The 20,398-nt window shown below is 38.5% G+C and overlaps 3 protein-coding genes across 4 annotated transcripts in view; all 3 read right to left on the bottom strand.

Moving 5' to 3' along the window:
• Positions 1–451, bottom strand: part of LOC140480328 (homeobox protein Hox-A3) — a 44,278-nt gene extending 43,827 nt beyond the window's left edge. Inside the window, exon 1 of the mRNA XM_072575066.1 lies at positions 47–451. The gene's annotated coding sequence lies outside the window, so the exon portion shown is untranslated. The remainder of the gene's footprint in view (positions 1–46) is intronic.
• Positions 452–1,449: 998 nt separating this feature from the next.
• Positions 1,450–4,987, bottom strand: LOC140480335 (homeobox protein Hox-A7). Its single transcript, XM_072575073.1, has 2 exons — positions 4,469–4,987; positions 1,450–3,448 (listed from the first exon to the last, which is right to left on the bottom strand). The coding sequence occupies exons 1-2, from the start codon at positions 4,860–4,862 to the stop codon at positions 3,216–3,218; spliced, it is 627 nt and encodes a 208-aa protein (XP_072431174.1). The 5' UTR covers positions 4,863–4,987; the 3' UTR covers positions 1,450–3,215.
• A 6,162-nt stretch (positions 4,988–11,149) lies between these two features.
• Positions 11,150–20,333, bottom strand: LOC140480325 (homeobox protein Hox-A9). 2 transcript variants are annotated; one of them, XM_072575059.1, is made up of 3 exons: positions 20,174–20,333; positions 13,216–13,782; positions 11,150–12,557 (listed from the first exon to the last, which is right to left on the bottom strand). In XM_072575059.1, the coding sequence occupies exons 2-3, from the start codon at positions 13,754–13,756 to the stop codon at positions 12,316–12,318; spliced, it is 783 nt and encodes a 260-aa protein (XP_072431160.1). In that variant the 5' UTR covers positions 13,757–13,782; positions 20,174–20,333; the 3' UTR covers positions 11,150–12,315. The 2 variants fall into 2 exon arrangements, with proteins under 2 accessions (XP_072431160.1, XP_072431159.1); XM_072575058.1 differs by lacking the exon at positions 20,174–20,333 and adding an exon at positions 14,013–15,693.
• Between the last annotated feature and the right edge of the window lie 65 nt (positions 20,334–20,398).

Raw genomic sequence — 20,398 nt, 5'->3', positions numbered from 1 at the left:
AAATACTTTTGTTTTGCAGAACTGCAAAGCTGAGAATGGGCCTTACCTTGCTGCCCTCGGTCTGGCTAGTCCGGACTCTGCACAAACCGGCTGTGGTATTTGCTGAGCCCCAGTGTCAGTGTTTGCAGAGCCCATGTCTAGTTTGACAGCTGTCCGTTCAGCTCCATCCCAGGCCCCTGGCTCCCGCATTCCGCCAGCGGCGTTTGGTGACGACCTGCAGGAAACTGCCGTGCGGATCAGAGCCGGCGCTTTTTAATCCAATGCTCCACCTTCCGTGGAGGAATTCGTAGCTGCCAGCCATAGGATCTGTGCCGAAAGCTTGGATGCATTGAAGCTCCATAGGCGAATAATCACTGCGCTCGGAGGGGGGAAAAAAGAACAAAATATGCGTTGCTGAAAGCCCGCAAGCTCTCACATCCGAACCAACACGCGCTTAGCAAAAGAATGCAGTTCTATAGTCGCAAGGGAAATTATAAAAAGTTCATGTTCACGGTTACACTCCACATGACTTTCAGTGGCCAATGGAAAAACCGAACAACTCGTAAAGTTCTATTGCAAAGTTGTAAATTTTCATAAAACAACAACGGATTTATGACATTTCCCCATGACTATTAGGAGGCAGGTCTTAGACGCCATTTTTAACAAAGAGTCAGGTTAAAATTGTGAAATTATGAAAGATTTTTTCCACGGTTTAAAAATAATTTTGTAATTTCTGAAGCTACATTAATATGTCCATAACACCCGTTTGAAATTCGTACTTTTTTTTCACAGAAATCACTAGTTTCTCCTTTCAGGCGACTATTGTAACGAATCAGTTCTGGTTTACGGATCATCACATTTGTTCTATCGACATTTCTTCTGGTTTACTCGTTTATTGAGTATGTTGCATTTCAAAAATGGCAATGAGCTCGTCCCGTATCTTGGGATCGAGCTACAAGTTACAGTGCCGCACTGCATGCATTACAAATAAAGTCTGCGCCTGTCCGAATATTCATTCAAAGCTCGGCAATGAAATAGCGACTGGATTCTTTTTCTTAAATTTGATTTTAATTTTTGGTCGTTATGAAACCAGACACTACGCTCACTATGTTCTCATCTTTTCCATTTTTCTTAGACTCTCTGAAAGGGAAATGAGCTCGTTCAGGCGTCGGGTCCAGCTTGCTTCATGAGAACTTTAGCCCATCGTCGTCCCAAACTGCGTCTTATTTCGAATGCATTGCTCGCAAATACGCCCTTGTTTAGAAATATTCTTGTCAACGATAATCAACAGAGCATAATGTGCTCAAAGGACTTTGACATATTCAGTTTTCATCTGTTTGAAATGTGCCCATTTCGTGGACAAAAATTATGGATTCATTTGTTCTTTTATGAAAAACAGATTGGATGGCAATGAATGGACTACAATATAGAAATATGTATTTGTTACTCTGAAATAATTTATTTTTAATTGCTGCTGTTAATGATAGTACTTCTGTGTGTTAACGAATCATGGGGCCACTCATTTGGTGGTAATCTGCTCAGGCCAGAAAAGACAGTCTGTTTATTCAAGCACCGTTTAATGTTTCTCATTTTTGTTTGTCTACAGAGACTCCATTCAAAGTATACAAGACTGGAACGAATATATGCATTTTAAATAGATTGCACCTTAAACCTTTAACATCAGTTATTATTTAACAACACATACACATATTACAAAGCAAACTTTCCATTGACAGATACCATACTGAATATGGAACCACAATATATCTAGTCGACGATGCTGCTCGAAATTTCTATTATTACATTTGGTTACAGTTTCTTAAAATGTTTATAATTTAGACAGTACACATGTATAAGACAACTGACACAACTAACTTAAAAGAAAGACAATTACATCATTCAATGATACATGGTTGCTTGAAATCTTTAGCAGGTATATATTTTAATGCCATCAATCAGAGACAAATATAGCAATTTCCCCCATTCATATATAACTTGTTTTACTGTTTTTTTTACATTATAGTATTTAAGCACAGTACGAAACAACTCCATTCGCGTCAAATGTAAACCGGTATCTAGGTAGTTATCATTATGTTTGTGTTATAAAGTGGCTATATATGCACCTCATTTAAAAAAAACATACATCAGAATATTATTCACATTTTTGTTCTCATATAATGGGTACTGTTTAGAGAAGTGTGAAAAGTCTAGACTTCAAGAACACTCTCTGTCAAGAAACGAATATTTAATTCGAACATTTAGGTAGTTTCCAAAGACGTGCAAGATGTCCACTATTGTGGTCTAGGTAGTTACATTTCATTGCTTATGCGAAAAGACAAATCTTCTTCATTTTGTTAATAGAACGGTACATCTCGGTGTATAGTGGCACACTCAGAGATTAATTGAGAAGTAATGTAGAAAATAATAAGAACGAAAATTTGAATAGAAATAAACTACTTTATTCGACTAGTTAGCCTTCTGGCAATTCTTGCTATGTATGTTAGAGTGGCTCAAGAACTTGGTCTCTGATTGGGCTGGGGTCGACTATTTATTATCACGGGTATTTTTGTTTTGTGAATACTGTGCAAGAATACTTCAAAACATGTGAAGAAGACGTTTACAGAAGTAAAGGAAGTTTGAGAAGTAGTTCAGTGCATGAGATATATTTTAAAACACGCAATGGCATTTGAATTTTGCATTACATAGTTTAGAGCAATGGTCACATTTAGTTTTATCGGCTAATGTATCCCGATAATTGCACTATGGGAGATTCAGAATCCAAATTCAATTCATTTCATTTTAACAATAGAGAAGAAGGATTTCGAATTTCTTTCGCGTTCCTTGTAATATTGTGGACAGAGATTCTCAATTAAAACTTGAGAAATCAAACATTTCAATTTGACTGCCTGCCTTGTAACATTTGCAGACAATTGTTCTCAGTCCTTCCACTTTCCTTTTGTTACTGAAAACATGGATTCTGGACTCAATTCCTAGCTCTCTACTAATGCCAATAAAGATTTTGATTTATTTTTTTGAAAAGATGAAACCTAAATCAGCGAACTTTAATTTTAAAGACATGATTTCGAAAGAGGTTATTAAAACACATAGGTAGTATCATGAGCGCTAGCGCACACCATTTCTGAAATAGTCCACGATTGTGGTTAGCTAGTCAAATGTCATGGTTTCGCGGCGGCAGAGCAACTTTCTTCGCATAGTTCAAGATTTTGGTGGGAGTCTCATTCCTGTTTTTCCTCGGTCGTGGTGCTAGAGCTCCCAGCTTTGGTTTCTTTTTTCCATTTCATCCTCCTGTTCTGGAACCAGATTTTGATCTGCCTCTCAGTCAGACACAGAGCGTGGGCGATTTCGATCCGTCGTCTGCGAGTCAGATAGCGATTGAAGTGAAATTCTTTCTCCAGTTCCAGCGTCTGGTAACGGGTATAGGTCTGTCGCCCTCTTTTTCTGTCCGGGCCTGGGAAGGAGAGAAAAAAAAACAGAGCAACCAAGCCATGAACCCAACTTTTATAACCACCTTTCAGACATACACAATGCCCGCGATGTGGTCAACCCCATTCCTGTTGCTTTCAACATCCCCTCGTCATCTCTGCTCTTACAGAACCCCACTGAAATGTCTGTGGCTGAACCAACTACTCAGATGCCAAGGGTCTGAGTTAAAATGCAAATTAACTTTCGGGATCTGAGAGGAACCTTCTTCTAGCAAAACGGTTTTTGAAAAGAAAAATAAGTTTCCAGTGCAAATCACTTGTGTTCTTAATTGTTTATTTACATCCAAGCGGCTAACGGAATAAAATTTCACCCAATATATAGGGTTGGAATATTAATATTTCAGACACAGGAATGACAGGTAACTAAAATTGTAAGGCTGTATGTGCGTGTGTATGTGTGTGTTTTGTTCCAGATCTATTCGATTCTAATGGTAGCAATTGGAATGCCTAATTTGACTCTGGTGGTTCGAGCTTGTAGGTTATAGCACCGAAGTAATGCGTTTCAAATACGGACTTATATCTACAAAGGGGGCGGGGGAAGTTTTACAAGGACCCAAAGATCTTTCACGGAGTGAAAAACAAAGAGAGAAAACGCTTCAGTTCCACGACCTTGCCCAATCTGTAAACAAACGTTAGATCTGCAATGTATCAATCCCCATCCTCTCAAGAATAAACGGTGTTTTTTTTCCCGTGTATCAGTAAAGAACATAGCTCTCATTTGATGTTGATAAAAGTGGGTAAACAAGCAATATGTGAGTTGCTGTTAACTTTAAAGGAGCGGAAGTCGAGTGCTTTTACGAGGATTGTACTGATTAATTGTGCAATAAAAGTTTTATGATTGCTATCTGCCTACAATACCACATACGTTTGAGGACCTGGTCCTCAGCTACCATTAAAACTCTTAACTACCTTCAGGATGTAGTGGCGCTCATTTTAACTGGTCATTTGCACGTTTTCTCATCGCTATGTTACACTATGTCCCATACCTGCATTCCTCATCCAGGGGTAAATCCGGAAATTGCTCTCTGCTTGAGGGTGCACGTTTGTCTGATCCAATTTTTCGCAACCCTGTTTGCTCAGATCGCTGCAAAGAACTGGAATGTTCTGGTCTAAGGCAGAGCAGCGCAGGTTGTAGGAATCGGAATTTAAGTTATAACCTGTGTTGTACATGGAAGGGCCGTGATAGATTGCACTGTTAACATTGTACAGGCCGGCCATCGGGGCTGGGAAGGCGCTGGCGCCCGCTCCATAGCTGGATCTTTGTGAGTTGGTAGCAAAAGCGCAAGAAGTTGCTTCTGTAAAGCCACTCGCGTTCTGGAAAACGGATGTCCCCGCCGTATATTTGGGAAAAAGAGCATTCACATAATACGACGAACTCATAATTTTGTCTGGTGATTTGTTGGCCAGGACTCTTCAGTGTCGGTTTTACGAGATAGCGTGATAAATGGTAGCATTACACCCCCGATTTACACCAAGCACCCATTTTCCTTCGGCCCGACTTATTTCTATTCACGTGACCCGGCCATGTGATCCCGTCACCCAATAGCATTCCACATCACAGGTGGTAAATAGCATGTATTCGACTATTTTCTAAAAGATATTGTACAAAAATCGCACACAATCTTTTTAATATTAGAAGTATCGATAGACTGTGTCACCTTAAAAGGTCAATGTCTTCTGTTAAGTTCTTTCCCAAGCCACTGTGCCATTTACATGTTTGGGAACGCAGGTATGATTCCAACATTGTTGAGAATAAGATGTGTGATGAATCTGGAAGTGCAAAGTGACCCATACGATTTGGTTACATTTTAAAAGAAGCAGAAATCGTGAATAGTATAGTCGCACTGGTGTAACATTTAGGAGCATTCTGTAATATTTGGTTTAAAAGAAAAGGTTACGTGGAAGAATTGAAAATAAGTGAGCAGTTGCATTTCTCTCTTTACTCTTTACCCCCAACATCCCCCGCTCCCCCCCCCCCGCCCCCTCCCCAACCCCGTGTAGTTGTTTGTTGTCTAACGATGCCATCAAGGCACTGTACAGTGTCAGAGACACTGGAGACTTGCTGAATTTAGATTGGATGTACATCTAAACTCGAAATTATAAAACAAATCAATTATAGGCAAATAGTGAGAGTTATAGGTACAAGATATATGCTGCAGGATCAAAGCGCAAGATGGCTGTAATGATACCTCTGATGCGAACGCTCGGATTTTTGTTTTAACATTCAAGCATGGTCATCTATTGATTTATTAAAATGCACGAGTTCACTTTGGGGATGACCACATTTCCTCTGGCGGGTTTCAGTGAAACAACTATTCCGCGGAAACCTTTTAGAGTTGCTAGGTAATCTGATTGGAGCCCCACAGGGGATTTACCCCGGGTATCGTTTCCGCCTTCTGTTTTACAACTTTTTTTTCTCTCTCTCTCTCGCTCTTTCCCAATCATCTGGTTAGATCACAGAACTTGTCTCCGAAGCTGTTGTCCACAATGTCCGGGCATATTGACCAGTTACTGTGTCTAGGGTTTTCGTTCCTCTCGAGCGGATCAGTTGCTTTTATGTTCCACATTATTAGGCATATTTTGTCAGGGTTAGGCGTAGGAAAGCACAGGCAGCATTTACAGCAACTAGACAGTCTAGGAAGTATGCACCTGGTGTGTTAATAGTAAAGGATTATTACAATAAAAACATGTTTCTGCCTTTCCGTCTGGGATATTTTAGGAACTGTTTGCTCTGCTATTCGGAAATGTTGTTTTCTTTTGATCTCTGGAGTCTCCTCTGGCATGTCCAAATCCCTGTGCTGAACAGACAGGCTTCACACCAGCAGAAACGCTTATCAGGAAGTTATTGCACTACCTTCGCTCCTCGCTCGTTAAAAGAACTATACTTGCTGGAAAAAGACTGCACGATCTGTATGCTTCCATGTCTCCTGTGCATACCTACAACGAAAGGACGATAGATGTTTCGGGAAGCGCTCTAGATTGCGGTGTGAATTCGGATCTTTCCTCTATTAAAATATGTCCGAAGCCGATTTTTACCAGACACAAACATGGTGAGAGTTTATAAATAAAATGTCCATCACTGCAATCAACGGCGATTGCTATTATTACCTTCTAAGTCCAGAATAAGAAAAAAATATATACAGTCAGTTATCAGAAATATGGGTGAACTTTTAAAAAAATGTATATTCCAGGTCAAAAGATTTCTCGAATTAAAAAAAAAGAAATATCGTTCCGGATTGCACTTCAACTGCAAGGAAATAAATCACCAATAATAATCGGGGAAGTACAAATCAGGAGAAGAGGACACTTTAGGAAAGTACACTATAGCTAGACCGTTTGCCAGTAAAGTCAACATTTTCACTTGTGAGTTTGTAGTCCAAACAGAACAAATGAACGCTGTTAAAGTAAGGACAATGTTTGTTGCTCGAGCACACATCTGAAAATTATTATTTAATATTATGAAATAAATGTCTGCGAAGAGTTTTTGTTTTTAAAAAATTGCTGTTTATTTCGCCTTTTCTCCTGACCTAAAGATTCCACGCACTGACGGCCATCGAGCATTGCAAATACACGGCCCAATGTTTATCACTAAAATGCATACCCCAACATCTTAATGAGCACCATAATTTGTTGTGCATTCTATTATTCCATTAAATAAGATTTCTCCACCACGGCAGTAACGTAGAAGCTTTATTGAGCAGCAATCTGAAATAGTTTTTTTACCTTAATTATCCGGGATCTGGAGACGTATTCACCATCACATTCTATTACCAGCTCGAGCCGGAGGAAGTATAGAGACAAAGAAAACTCCACGGATTTTTCAAACGAATTAGCAAATTATTATAGCCATGACTTCAAAGGTTATCGTGTAGTTTTGAAACAAAATCAATTGACCTAAATGGTTGGTCAGTAACCATGATATGTTTATGAATCGAAGAATTTCAAACTGGTTCTGCTCTTTTAGCCTGGCGACTGAAAAAACAAACATCTGGAGTATTTGTGTAAACCCATATCACTTCTTAATTTCACAGACAGACAAATATTCAACGTTGTCCCACGCGTTATGTTTTGCTCAACATTTAAGTGACAATGGTACATTTCTAAATTTCTGAAAATCCAATGTCTTCTATATTTCCGGACACAGCTCTATGTCTAGTAAAGTTGTCTTTTTTTCTCTCTTAGTAGTTGGAACAGCTTGTTATAATTTTATTTTGCTCTGCCTACAGGCACATGTGAAACATTAATGATTATGTTGCATAGTAACAGATTATCCTGATTTGTAGCTGGGAATCCTGCGTATCAATCGACAAAATGGCAAAGTGATCACCAAGCATTTATTTGAATTTGTCATCGACTAATAACGCAGACTTTCCCGACAGTATGTTTTGGAATACATAGATCTCGGATTTCGTTCCACGTCATTTATTGCTGTTTCCAACATATTATATGGCTATAATAGTACCCCCATTCCTTCTATGCAGCATATTAACGGAAGTAGAAGCTTGTTAGCTGCTGTCTGAATTCTGGCGTGGTTTTGCGCTGTGCCAATAAGTATCCAGGCTTTATAAATGTATGTCGATATTGAAAATAAAATTGAATACATTGCACTGAAGTTTTCTTGACAAGATTAATTGATCCGAGCGTCATTAGTTTTTATCACTTACCACGGTATTTATTGTTATTATTCACGTGATCGTTAAGGGTGTCAATGATGGAAGAGTTTTTAACACTAATATACTCACTTTATGGAAGTGAGAACGCCACCTGTTTCAGTTTCCAAAGCGTCAAACCATTAAGTTTCATTTTTTAACTTTCTGATGAATGTAAAAACTTCAGTGGTGTTCTTTAAATAAACCAACCTCTCTGAAGCAATACTAACAAATCCGACCGGCTCTTTCATTCAATCCTTCTCAATATGTGCACTATTGTACAAAATCCTTTCACTCGAAACTGGGCACAGTCAGCAGATATGCTGCAGTTTCACTCAAGGTGAAAATACAACGTGGGCATCTGGATGAGAAAAAAAAAGTATCCTCCGAACTGACTTAATTTCTTACCATTATAACTCTTGATCAAAGTATTAATCATTTTATGAAAATTGTAAAAGTTACCAGTCAGTTCTTTGCATCCAACGAGCATTTTACAACATGCAATTAAAATTCAAAACACTGAGATGATAGATATAATTTTATACATGACTACAATTTGAAGCCAAGTCATAAATATACTAAAAGGTAGTTATGGATTTTGCATTTGTACCTCAGGTCTATGCAACATTTAACAACCGATTCTGACTGGGAGAATTTCAGGGAAAACAAGAGTAGGTGCATTTGTGTTTATGTATGATGTACATGTGTACCTGAATGTGTGTGCACATACATGCGTGTTAATGGATGTGCATGAGTGTCCGTGTAACTGGTTTTAGATATATATATATATATAAACATATGCTCTTTTAAGTATGATTGATGTATAATAATTCACGTCATATCAGTTTGAGCTACTCCTAACTTCCAGTTGCTATCCCCTGTTGCACACAGCGGAGTAGACTAAGGAACAGATTGGAAGTTGATCAATTTAAATCGCGTTATTGTACATTAAAAATAAAACACTGAGGTACAAATGGATTTCTAAACCCTGTGTCAAGTGGAATTAATCTGTCCACAAATAAGTTGATGGATTCAAAATGAATATACTCCATCGACCTCAGTCCATTTTTACAAGTGTCATTTGTGGTAGATGTTTTCATCCTATTTACAACCCTCTGTATAAATAAATCCCGGTTTATCGCAGTTAGTACGTTTTTTGGCAGCTTGGCGGCACCGTTTTTAAATTCTTCTGTGGATTACCACTGCCATCTCCTGGTAAATACGTAAAAGTGCAACTGTGAAATTGCAGGCTGAGAATGCACACAAACCCTTTTTAAACTGCAAAGAAGCCAATACCTACATCGTTTTTCCACAATATTCGTTCTTATATCTATCACGTTAAATTGTAAATAGGGTTAAACCACGCTTCAAAATAACTAAAAGACCTGTTATTTTTTTCCCACTAGACGCAATAAATTAGTAAAGAGATATTTGAGGGGCCCGTGTTAAAGACGAGACTAATAAAGGTCGTTATTTCCGCAGACCCTTTTGTCTAGGCAGCCAGACAAAACAAATGGATTGCCTTCTCTGGAAAAATACTGATTGTAGCTGGACAGTTGTAAACTCATTAAAACCCGAATTCCAGACGGCTTGCCAGACCCTTCATTTTATTGCAAGTCTCCTTGTGTAGTCTTTGAAGTTCCAGATGCAACAACAGAGGGCGTCACAACATTATAACCCCTCAGACTGAGGACTTGTTTGAAAATAAAATTTCAAAAATCAATTTCGCCGTTGTCTCGTGAAATAATAATAATAAAACAAAGATTGCAATGCTATCCGAGTGTTTGCCGCTAAATACTGAAGAATACTCCAAATAAAGATCGTCAGTGTCGTGTTTATGCACTTCGCCCCTTAACCTCCAGCGTTTTACACCCCATAAACGCTTACAGCAGTCATTTGCTTTTATTGCGGTACACCACTCTGGATTTTACTAACAACAGCCACTGCCAAGACTTCTAACTACTTAGGCCTCTCTGCCCAGTTTCCAAATCATTTGAATCCCACTAAATCTATCCAAACTGTCGTCGGAGTCTTAAAAAAAAGTTACTAGGGATCTTACAGTTTGAAGGGAAGTTACAAAAAAAGCCAAGCGCTACCCAACATTCTCTTTAGACTAGTATACTTTTCTTCTGAGGAATTCGACACTTCTTGGTTGATCAGTTAAAGAAATGGCGGCAGGGATTTGAACCAGTGCGACTTTCTCGAATTATTTGCCTCGTTTTAATGCGATAAAATCCCAACAAATTTGAACCTCTTCACACGGGCAAACAACTCAAGATTATTCATTTCCACTTGCAGCAGAAGTGCTGCATTTCTCGGATAAGTAGCACACAACAAATCATATAAATAACCAGAGGCCTTGGCGCATGGCCAGGCGACAAATAAAAGTTGTTAATCCACAGGTTTGTACATTCTCGGGTTAATTGGTGATAACCGGGCGTTAAACTCAATCGCATTCTGCATCTTTGTAATGATATCCGCTTCCAAGCCAAAGTTGCTAGATCACACTTAGTATTTTCTTCCCTTTTCCATAAATTCCAATCTTATGCCAAAGTTAGTTACCCCTCTTAAGTCATGTTATGTCAACAGTGGCGATAACATTTCGTTGCAGTATTTACTAAGGAGAAGCCAAACTTTAAGTCACGTTTTCAATGTCATAGTTTGTGGTAAAATCCAAAGATTGAATGTGAAGTGCATCATTAATGTTTGCAAACAGTGCAATTGGGTGATATTACGGACACTGTTTTTAATATTAGTAAGGGGATTGGATTATTTTTATTGCCATGACATATCTTAATTAACTCGTTCGCCTGACAGTTTAAAATTTGATTCACCTATTTAAAATAACGGTAAAAGGAAATGTGCACACTTTAAAAATTTTCTGCTCCGAATGGGGAGCTTTGGGGAACCTGCAGTACTGGTGAAATTTTAAAAATATATAATTGAGGGGTTCCATGCGAGATGTCTGCATATATTGAGCTTCAGAAAGAGAGACCATATTTTATATGTAGTCAAACATATATTTTATTAGACAACAAATAAAATGACATTTCATTACAAACAGTATAGTTTGGTCAATATGACACGAGGTAATCATTTCAAACGTGTACACAAGTGTAAATGTGTTGCTCTACAGGTTTAAAGACAACCCCCTCCCCATTTAAAACACATTGGTGGTAAATGTTCCTTCTATTGCACCCAGGCATTTTACTTGTACACATTACATTTATTGACAATGTTGCTTGTTTATTTATTCCATCGCATAAATGTGTCAAAACAATTTTAAGGGCGACACTTACACACAAAACATAGGTAGTTACTAGTTATACATATAGGTAGTTTTAAACCAAATCTTACACTTTTCTTTGCACCACAACACCGATAAATACAAAGTGTCTGAGAACTTTATTCGTGCTTTTCTCACAACAGACAAGAGTATCGTGTAGCATTATGCTCAGCGCTGCTCTTTGAAATACAACTTATATTAGCATTCTATGCAAATCAGTTTCATATAATTTCTGAAGAACAACACAATCGTCATGCACCCCGGGCAAGGCCGTTACTCAGTCTCACAAAGACAGCGAAAGCCTGGAGTTTCTACAGGTTCATTCACAGTGAAAATAATACAATGTATGTTCCAAGTTCACCACGAAAATAACATTTCATATGCACTACACAGCCTGTTCTCTTTATATTAAACATCCTGAGTTAAATTGAGATTTTTCTTTCTTTTTGTTTACACGATCTTTACTCGGACACCGCCCAAGCACAAAGGCCCAGTCACAGGGATAATCACGACAACAGACACAAGGATTCAAGTATATAAGCAGCCTCGTTTGCTGCATGTAAAACAAGTAAATATTAAACGAGTACAGTATTACTGAATTACTGTCCACACTGAATAGTGGTGGATTAAGAAAAGGTAGTTTTCATGTGAAGTAAGGTAGATTCCGTAGCCACATACTTAACCTTGCCGTAAATGTCTCCCTCTTTGGTTCCCAACTAACAAGTGTATCAGTCTTTTACCCACCAAATGCAGTCCAGAACGGGCAAAGGAATAAATTGTGCTAATGGGATGACAAAATGTACACGTAGTCTTTCTGAAGCAGGGCCTAACTCGATTGTAATTGTGATTTAGTCTTTTTTTTCTCTCTCACGCGCACACAGAAATATTCTAATTCGTGTCACCGGTCGTCTTTCGGTCGTTCCTTGTTGATTTTTTTCATCTTCATCCTCCTGTTCTGAAACCAGATTTTAACTTGCCGTTCGGTGAGGTTAAGGACCCTTGCGACCTCGTATCTGCGGTCTCGTGTGAGGTACATATTAAACAAGAATTCCTTCTCCAGCTCCAAGGTTTGATGCTTGGTGTAGGGGCAACGTTTCTTTCTTGTAGATCTTGCATGCAGCCAGTTGGCGGAAGGGTTATCTGGGAGTGTGAAGGAAACACATTTAATATATTTTCCTTTTACATGCCAGTCAAAATGTTGCAACATTCTCAGAATCAAACACCGGTTGAGATAAACAATTTAAAAAAAAACTGAGGTTGTACTGGATGAATGAGGTTGGCTACTACACTTCCAGATGTTTTCACTGACATTTCAACTCTTAATGCTAATCGCCTTGCTCAATGAAGAACTCTATGAACAGAGCCCAAAATAACTTAGAAAGATGTAATAATGTGACGGTCTGTAAATTAGACATAAATAATCTAATATGTTTCCAGTTGTGCTTCAATTGGATGTTACAGAGGTTTGTCCAGCAGCTTTATCCTCATCAGTTTTTTTTTGCAACAAATACACCTGAATTAGAGTTAATTACACTCAATATCTCCCCTTTTGTCTTCTACAATGAATGGAAAATAGTTGAGTTTAGATCCAAATTGTGTTCATGGCACTACCGAAATGTACATCGTTAAAGCTTAACCAATTTTTTGATAACTATTTTGAGGTAAGTAATTTTAAAAAACCCATCCAATAGAACTGCAAAGAGATTTTGTTATTTCGCTGCACAATGTAGGAATATATAACAGTTTGAATTTAGAGTCTTTATCTAGAAAAGCAAAAACGTAATGTTTCAACACTTACTTGGATCCATATGGAGCTTATCTGCATTTGACTCAATCTCTCCATTATTTTCAGTGAAGGAAACCTCGCTCACACGTTTGTCGACAGGAGAAGGTCCACAAGTATAATCTGAGAGGGCTAACGTGTGTGTTTCAAACGTGGTGCAGTCACTCCTGCGAGCCGCTACAGGCTCGGGCTTGATGCCGTAGTGTCTACTGGAAGGTAACCCGGTGAAAGACAGGGTTCCCGGCATGGGCTCTAGCCAGGAGCGCATGTACCTACCATCGGGCGCGGCGGCAATGGGCGCCTGGTGCATGTACGGGTGATAAACAGTGGGCATATTGGCAGAGCTCTGCGCATGAACTGGGCTCCAGGAGGTGCTGAACACAGTGGCTTTGGACTGGAAGTTACATGGGGAGAAGTCGGGGTGCTCAGCAAGAGCTGTCTGTCTGGAAGACTGAGCCAGTGGACCCGAGGCATATCTGGACGACAGCAGCTCCTCGTTCTCATGCATGATAAGGGAGTCGACATAATAATTGCTGATAGTCCCTGATGTCGACATTCTCGGCAATGACACCGCAAGCCCCTCTGAAAATATGAAAGAGCAGATTTCAATGTAACAACTTACCGCCGCGACAAGTACAGTCTGCTAATATGGTGCAGACGCACTTCCTCACCATTGGATAGGCTCCTCACGTGATTCAAAATACAACAATAAAGTATAAATCAATCCGCAGCTTGTAACAGGGTCAATCTTTTATAGGGAACATTTTATATAGCAAGTCCGTATGTTTTTTTATGCAAAGGGATATAATCACCTCTATATATGGAAGCTGATTTCTTTGTTGCCAGCTGAAATGTGAAGCAAGTATTCGGTTGCAGTTCCTTTTTTAGGGGACTATTTTATATCATAATCAATCTTCCCATCAGATGCTCGTTTTTTTTTAACGAACACCTTATAATCGTTAACCTTCACATAAAAGATTATGGAAAGAGTGAAACTATAAACTGCAGAAAATAACAACGAAGAAGGAGATTGGACAGGTATTTATTATTCATGCTTAATAAAATTAAAAACGCATTCTTGACAAATAAAAATCGTTGACGAAGTTTTAAAGCGTACCTCTGAAAAGTAGCGTGTGTACCTGCAGCTGCTAAAGATCTCTCATTTAAAAGGAAAACGAAGCGCACATAAAGCACACTGTGACCATCTCCGTTTTATAACAGTTTGAGCAATAAAACTACATGTTAGCAAGCTACAGCCATTCTAAAAAGGTTTTTTTTAACCTCCATGAAATCATAACAAACTCCAACTTCCGCATTCAACACGCTTTTTTTTAGTTGACAGATGCAAATATACAGACAAAATACATTTCTTGGGACACCGGGCAATTCTACCGTTCTTCTCTTCAGGGTCGTGTGGTTTGTCTTTTGCTTTAGTCACTCACTGGTATATTCTGTGGACAGTAAATCGGGAAGCTCTCCCGCACAGACTGTATTCGGAGAGCCAATCTGTGATATGCCTAAGATGCGTTCCTTTCAATGGCAAATACAAACAAACGGTTAGATATATAAGCAGAGATAAATATAAGAGTTGTATTGCAACAAAATTAGAAAACATTCATATTACTGCATAATCGGCCTATTAAACATTGCATGTGCAACTAATTACTGTGCCTTAAAAACTAAGTAGGCCTCTCTCACATGCGTTCTGGGTATAAATATATCTACAACGATGGGCGATTTCACTTACATACAGTTAATAAAATTAACAACTGAGATGGAAACCAGAAGGCCAACATTGTGGTTTAAGATGGCATGGTTTTAACGTTTTGTTTGGAAAATGAATTAAAAATTCGGAAGAAAAAAGCTGCACACAATGATATATGTTGTTGCTGCTATTTTTTCGGTTAGCTTAATTAATCAATGCAATTATAGAATGCGATGTTTCATTTCACGTGTAAGAGATAGGCGTCAGTGCATTTGTTGATCCAATTTCAGTCCAGAGGATTTAGCAAGCGCTGTGACAATGTGACACTGGATTGTCTTCCATTGCGCTACTCCTTTTGAAACATCTTTAATGTATGCAGTAACTCAAAATTCTCAGTAACATTGGCAATAGTATTCCAATTCAATACAACATTCTCCAATTTTTGAAAGACTTAGATCTTTGAAGACAACAAGTAGCATTACTTGGTATCTGCACTACCGAGTTTTCAAATGAGGCTTGTGGTCTTAATGCCCATTTTCTATTTCATTGTTGTTATTTTACTATATCCATATGCGAACATTTTGAGAACTCGTGCCACAACAAGTTTAATTTAAAATACATACGGTGCATCTCGACGGGAGCAACCGCGTTAAATAAAAACCCAAATCTTCAAAAACTATCCTGAAGTTGTGATCTGCTTTGTGGATCACACAACATGCAACTATCCATTAAACAAAGACAATTTTCTTATCCTACATTAGACTAAAGTGCTGGCGACGGTCGTGAATCGCTTGCTGCAGCTACCCAACACCACCACCCACTCCCCACACCTCCCCCTCCAACATCCGCTAGCTGCATGTACCCTTATTTCAAAATCTTTACGGTTAACTGAAATGCAATTTCATTCCCTCGATGTTTGGGTCCTCTATATCCCAACCTTTCTTTAGATTTCCGTGCATTCCTTATGGAGAAGGGAAGATTCATTCTGTCGCCTTTGAGTCAGCATTGACTATCTGGTCAGCGGAGTGTTACAGCGTCTCTGGCGGAGTGCTAAGGTCTAGAGCAAAATCGAGAACCATTCAAGTCCAGTGTTGAGCTTTAGAAAGAAACCGTTTTGTGCTTCCTGTGCAGATGGCCTGAAATTAGGATTCAAATGTAGATTCTATATTTACAAAGTGAAATTAAGGCGCTCTGAAACTGCATAACGCTTAAAAGAGCAGTTCCTCTCTTTGAAATGTAGTTTTATTTAAACCTAGAGAGAAAAAAATATATAAAATCAAGCCACCATTAAAACGCCTGAAAGAATTTGCCAACAACCTTGGAATGTGCCGCGTCTTGCTGTGCTCCATAAAGATTTATAGATGTGTACGAAATGTTTGATTTTAAAATGATATTGTAGATTTCGTTACAATTAGCACCGCGAATTCTCAGGCTCAAATGAAGCACTGTTTTCTCGCAAAAAAACCGATAATTTATGAAATTTTGTGAGTTGCAGGTTTAGATTTTCATCTGAGGCTTTTTTTTTAACGTTCAACACAGGAAACTCGCATGTTACTTACAAATTACAGCTCTGGGCGACGTGTTGTTAAAAAAAAAGACTAGACCGAGACAAAAAGCCTTCAAAATACTTGGATACAACTCACCAAAGGTCTCAGGAAGAAATTAGTGACATCACTCGAAACCAGCACAGACTGTTCAGCAATAGTCAAAAATACAAGAATTCACCCATTTTCATTTTAAGATCCACAGCAGACTACCGGAATTCACCCTATTGTCATTTTATACAAAGCGAGTGGAGCGATAATGAAGCTAGACTGCTATAGATGCATGTGTTGTTTGGAGTCGGTCAACTTACCTTGAGAATTGTGCTAGTAACATGTGAGTTGTAAAATATTTTATTAATTCATGCAACGTTTACAGCACTTAAGACGTCGGTCAAAATGCAGGACTCGCATTCGCTTACAAACTGCTCAACACTTTGCGACACAATCCAGCCAAGAGGGTTATTTACTGAATGCACCTTGTAGCCAGAAAAAAATACAAATTATTTTTAAAAACTATTCCAACCCTGGGCTAAAAGTGAACGGTTCAAGGCAGACACCACGTTCGATAGGTGAAATTTCCTGGCATTCTCACTGTATCGTTTAGAATAAAATTTAAGCGTTGACGCCTTTATTTCCGTTCAGATAACATCTGTGTGAAGTTGCAAAGCCAATTTGTGGGCTTGCAGTGTGCAATGACGACAGCGTGTTCAAAGTGCTTTCATCATTTTCGAGTCTAATTGGCGTATAGCGTATAATTTGGCAAAGATTTACAAGATGTATGTAAAACATAAAGTAAGACTAACTAAATCCTGCAGGCATCTGCGCGAGAGGTTTCAAATCTGGCCGAGCCGGTCCTGTGGTCACATTCACGGGTTTAGTTTCAGTAAAGTCATGACTGAAGAATATCTCAAATACCGAGTGTTTTGTTGGATGTTGGTTGCATACGAAAGGTTGAAACGCTTTCTGGTTCATCCTCATTGGTTTGAAATGAAATACTCAATTTACAAGTGTGCAACTGGACCACATGTACCGGCTTTTCAAAGCCAACCCTTCTAATTTGAGATTAAAAAGGAAAGTACAAAACTACTGCGGCTCCTTTTTTTATATATATAAAACCTATAAATCACATAAGCCTCGGGAGAATTTTGCGGGCAACCAGTAAACAATAAAAATCGTAGTGTTTGCCGAATGATATTTAAGTGTAATTTTTAAATGTTACTATTATATTTGTGAAAATATGACAGGAAGGAAGCGCACGGACCTCACATAATTCAGTGTATTTAAATTGAGAAAGGCTGTTCTTCATTAATAGCACCTAAATAAAACCACAATCTACACTTTATTCAAAAATGTATCAACTAAAGAATTATTTCTGATTTCTTGCCAACGCGTTCGAATAACAATACTCCACAAATGAATGGGAAGGCGCTGAGCTAAAGGTCTGTGCTGAACTGCCTTTTAAAGAGGGCCTGACCGCTGTCAGCAGTGCTGTTTTGAACAGCACAAACTTGACTGTGCTTTTTCTTTGTGAATTTTTAAACCATGCCAAAGACAGCTTGCAGCTTCTGAAATCATATTAGGATAACATCACGCCTCGAATGCACAACAGCCTACATTTTCCCGAAGACATCCTTTTGTATTGCGCTGAAAACAAAAGTCAAGATAAATGTTTTTAACTCGAGCAAAGTATCCTTCTACAGTACGCCATGCAGTGATAAACCTAACAAAGAGGATGATATGGTTTAATATTGTACATGCGCTATTTGTTTTGTTCGAATTAAATATCTATGGATTATTTACAACAGTAAGTTCAGTTACATGGGCATTTGGAAAATTACATGTATAAGCAATTCCTACTAAAATAAATTCTCATAGCGAATCCGCTGTACTTAGCTCCGCGTAGCAAAGCTACAGTCTATGCATATATGTGTGCGTGTATTTTATATATACAATATGTAATATATATAAACATTTAGTACTGCATTCATGAACGAGCACAGAATTTATCCTGCGACAATCATCTAGCTTCATAGATTTAAAATTGAGTAATTCCAATCGGATGGCCAACTCAAATCACTAGACGAACAGAATAAAGTGCCATTGTGTTTGTTTACTTGCTTTGCTTAGATTAAAGCTTCTGTTTGTCTCGCCTAAACAGCCAATATAATGGGACAAGTCTGCTTTCTGTGTTTAGTCTAGTTTTCCTGCAGAGGCAGGAGCCGCCGACCGAGCAGCGCTTCCACTATACTCCGCCGAGGTCGCTGTTTCGAAGAACAACACAAATTTACTCGCCTAGGCGCCATGTAATGATCATAACCGAGGCCTTGTGCTTTCAAGTAATTTCTTTGTCTTGCACATGGCAGAATATATAGACCTAAACTGCATATCCCAACGCGCTTGGTGCCTTTCCTTTTTATTTTCGTTTTTCATCGGGAAGTACAAGATCAGTTGTTTATAAAAAATTGTTCCGTTTAGGCGATATTAAAATATGATGAAATATTTATCACTGACAAAGACGAAATCTGCAATGCATCGATTACGCGGCTGTGTAGATGAAATTGCAGTTATTTGCAGTAGCATTGTGCCGACCTGCATCTGTGTTTTAAAATAATCATTCAGTAGCACATATGCACTGACAGGAAATCTGAAACGTGAACTTGATCGTTCTTAGAGAAAAAATAGCAAATCTAATGGAAAGCATTGCATTCATTAAACTCCAATTAACACCAGGTTAAGGAATAATGATTCAGTGTTTGCCTGCAGAGTATTAGAAGGTATGCTGCTCTTTGCAAAATAATATACAAAGTTGCATCAGTTTGAAAACGGTCTCGCAAAAAAAAACATTTGCTATTAAAAAAAGCATAATTATTTTTGACATAAAACATGCCATTTTACTGTTGGTCTTAGAAAATCAAAACATTTTACTTATACGTGATTATTAAGTAACTGCGGTTTCTTTCCAAACCAGCGACAGAACTCACTGGCGAAGAGGATAACTGCAGTAATTCAGGCAGTTTCGTGTTGTAGAGATAGACTTGAGCCCCAACAACATGAAACTACCTAAATCACACATCAGCTCTATCTCAGCTCTTTAGATTCCTATCATTGTACACACATAGGTTAATCTAAATGCAAATTCAACAAGCTTACCCAAACAAAACAAAATCACATTATGATGTTACTCGTCACAAACTCGCATGCAGTTTACCAAACACGAAAGACATTCCTTTAACCTGCAATCTTGTAGTCTCTGAAATTATTTCCCAAGTAATTCAGTTCTTGCATTCCAGGTCGGAATGGTATTCAAATGAATGGATTTAATTGTAAATTCAGCACGAGAATAATTGTTGGTTCCCTACTAAAAATGGCGGGTTCTTTATTATCGCTGTGCAGGATTTCACGCGATCTGAATGCATGTCATTCACTCTAGTGATGATAAGCCATAGCAACTTGTCTGCACTGCAATTATCACGAGTTCAAGGTTTGTCCGAATAAAAGAGCTAGTCAGATGACATAGTCTTTCGAGATAAATTTTCTTTTTCCCCTTTATTCCCCACCCCTCTGCCAAAAAAAGACGATATAGTAACTTCAACTTTTATTTGTGAAAGGCATTAATTGTATTTTAAAAGATAATAGATGCAAGATTATGAGAAATAACCTCTTACCTATCAGTTTAAAATATAGGATAATAGGCCCTTGCATTCGTTCCTTTTACAGACCTTACCTTCATCGTAAATGTGTCCAAAGGTCTTATCTGCTGTTTTTTTCGATTCCTCACTCTCTTCTGATTCTAGCCGATTAAAAGATCTGGAAGTGTATTGTGCTCAGAGAAAATCAATTTCCTACATCCGAGCCGTGCTCTGCTTCCTCTGTCTTCGTGGCTGTTCGCTCAACTGAAACCACTCGTCCAAGACAGCAACAACCCAGATATACTAGCAAGTCATAAAAC

This window comes from Chiloscyllium punctatum, chromosome 8 (assembly GCF_047496795.1).
Source record: "Chiloscyllium punctatum isolate Juve2018m chromosome 8, sChiPun1.3, whole genome shotgun sequence".
Lineage (NCBI taxonomy): Eukaryota > Metazoa > Chordata > Chondrichthyes > Orectolobiformes > Hemiscylliidae > Chiloscyllium > Chiloscyllium punctatum.
Note: the sequence above shows the minus strand (reverse complement) of the source record. Positions and strands in the feature narration are given on the sequence as shown.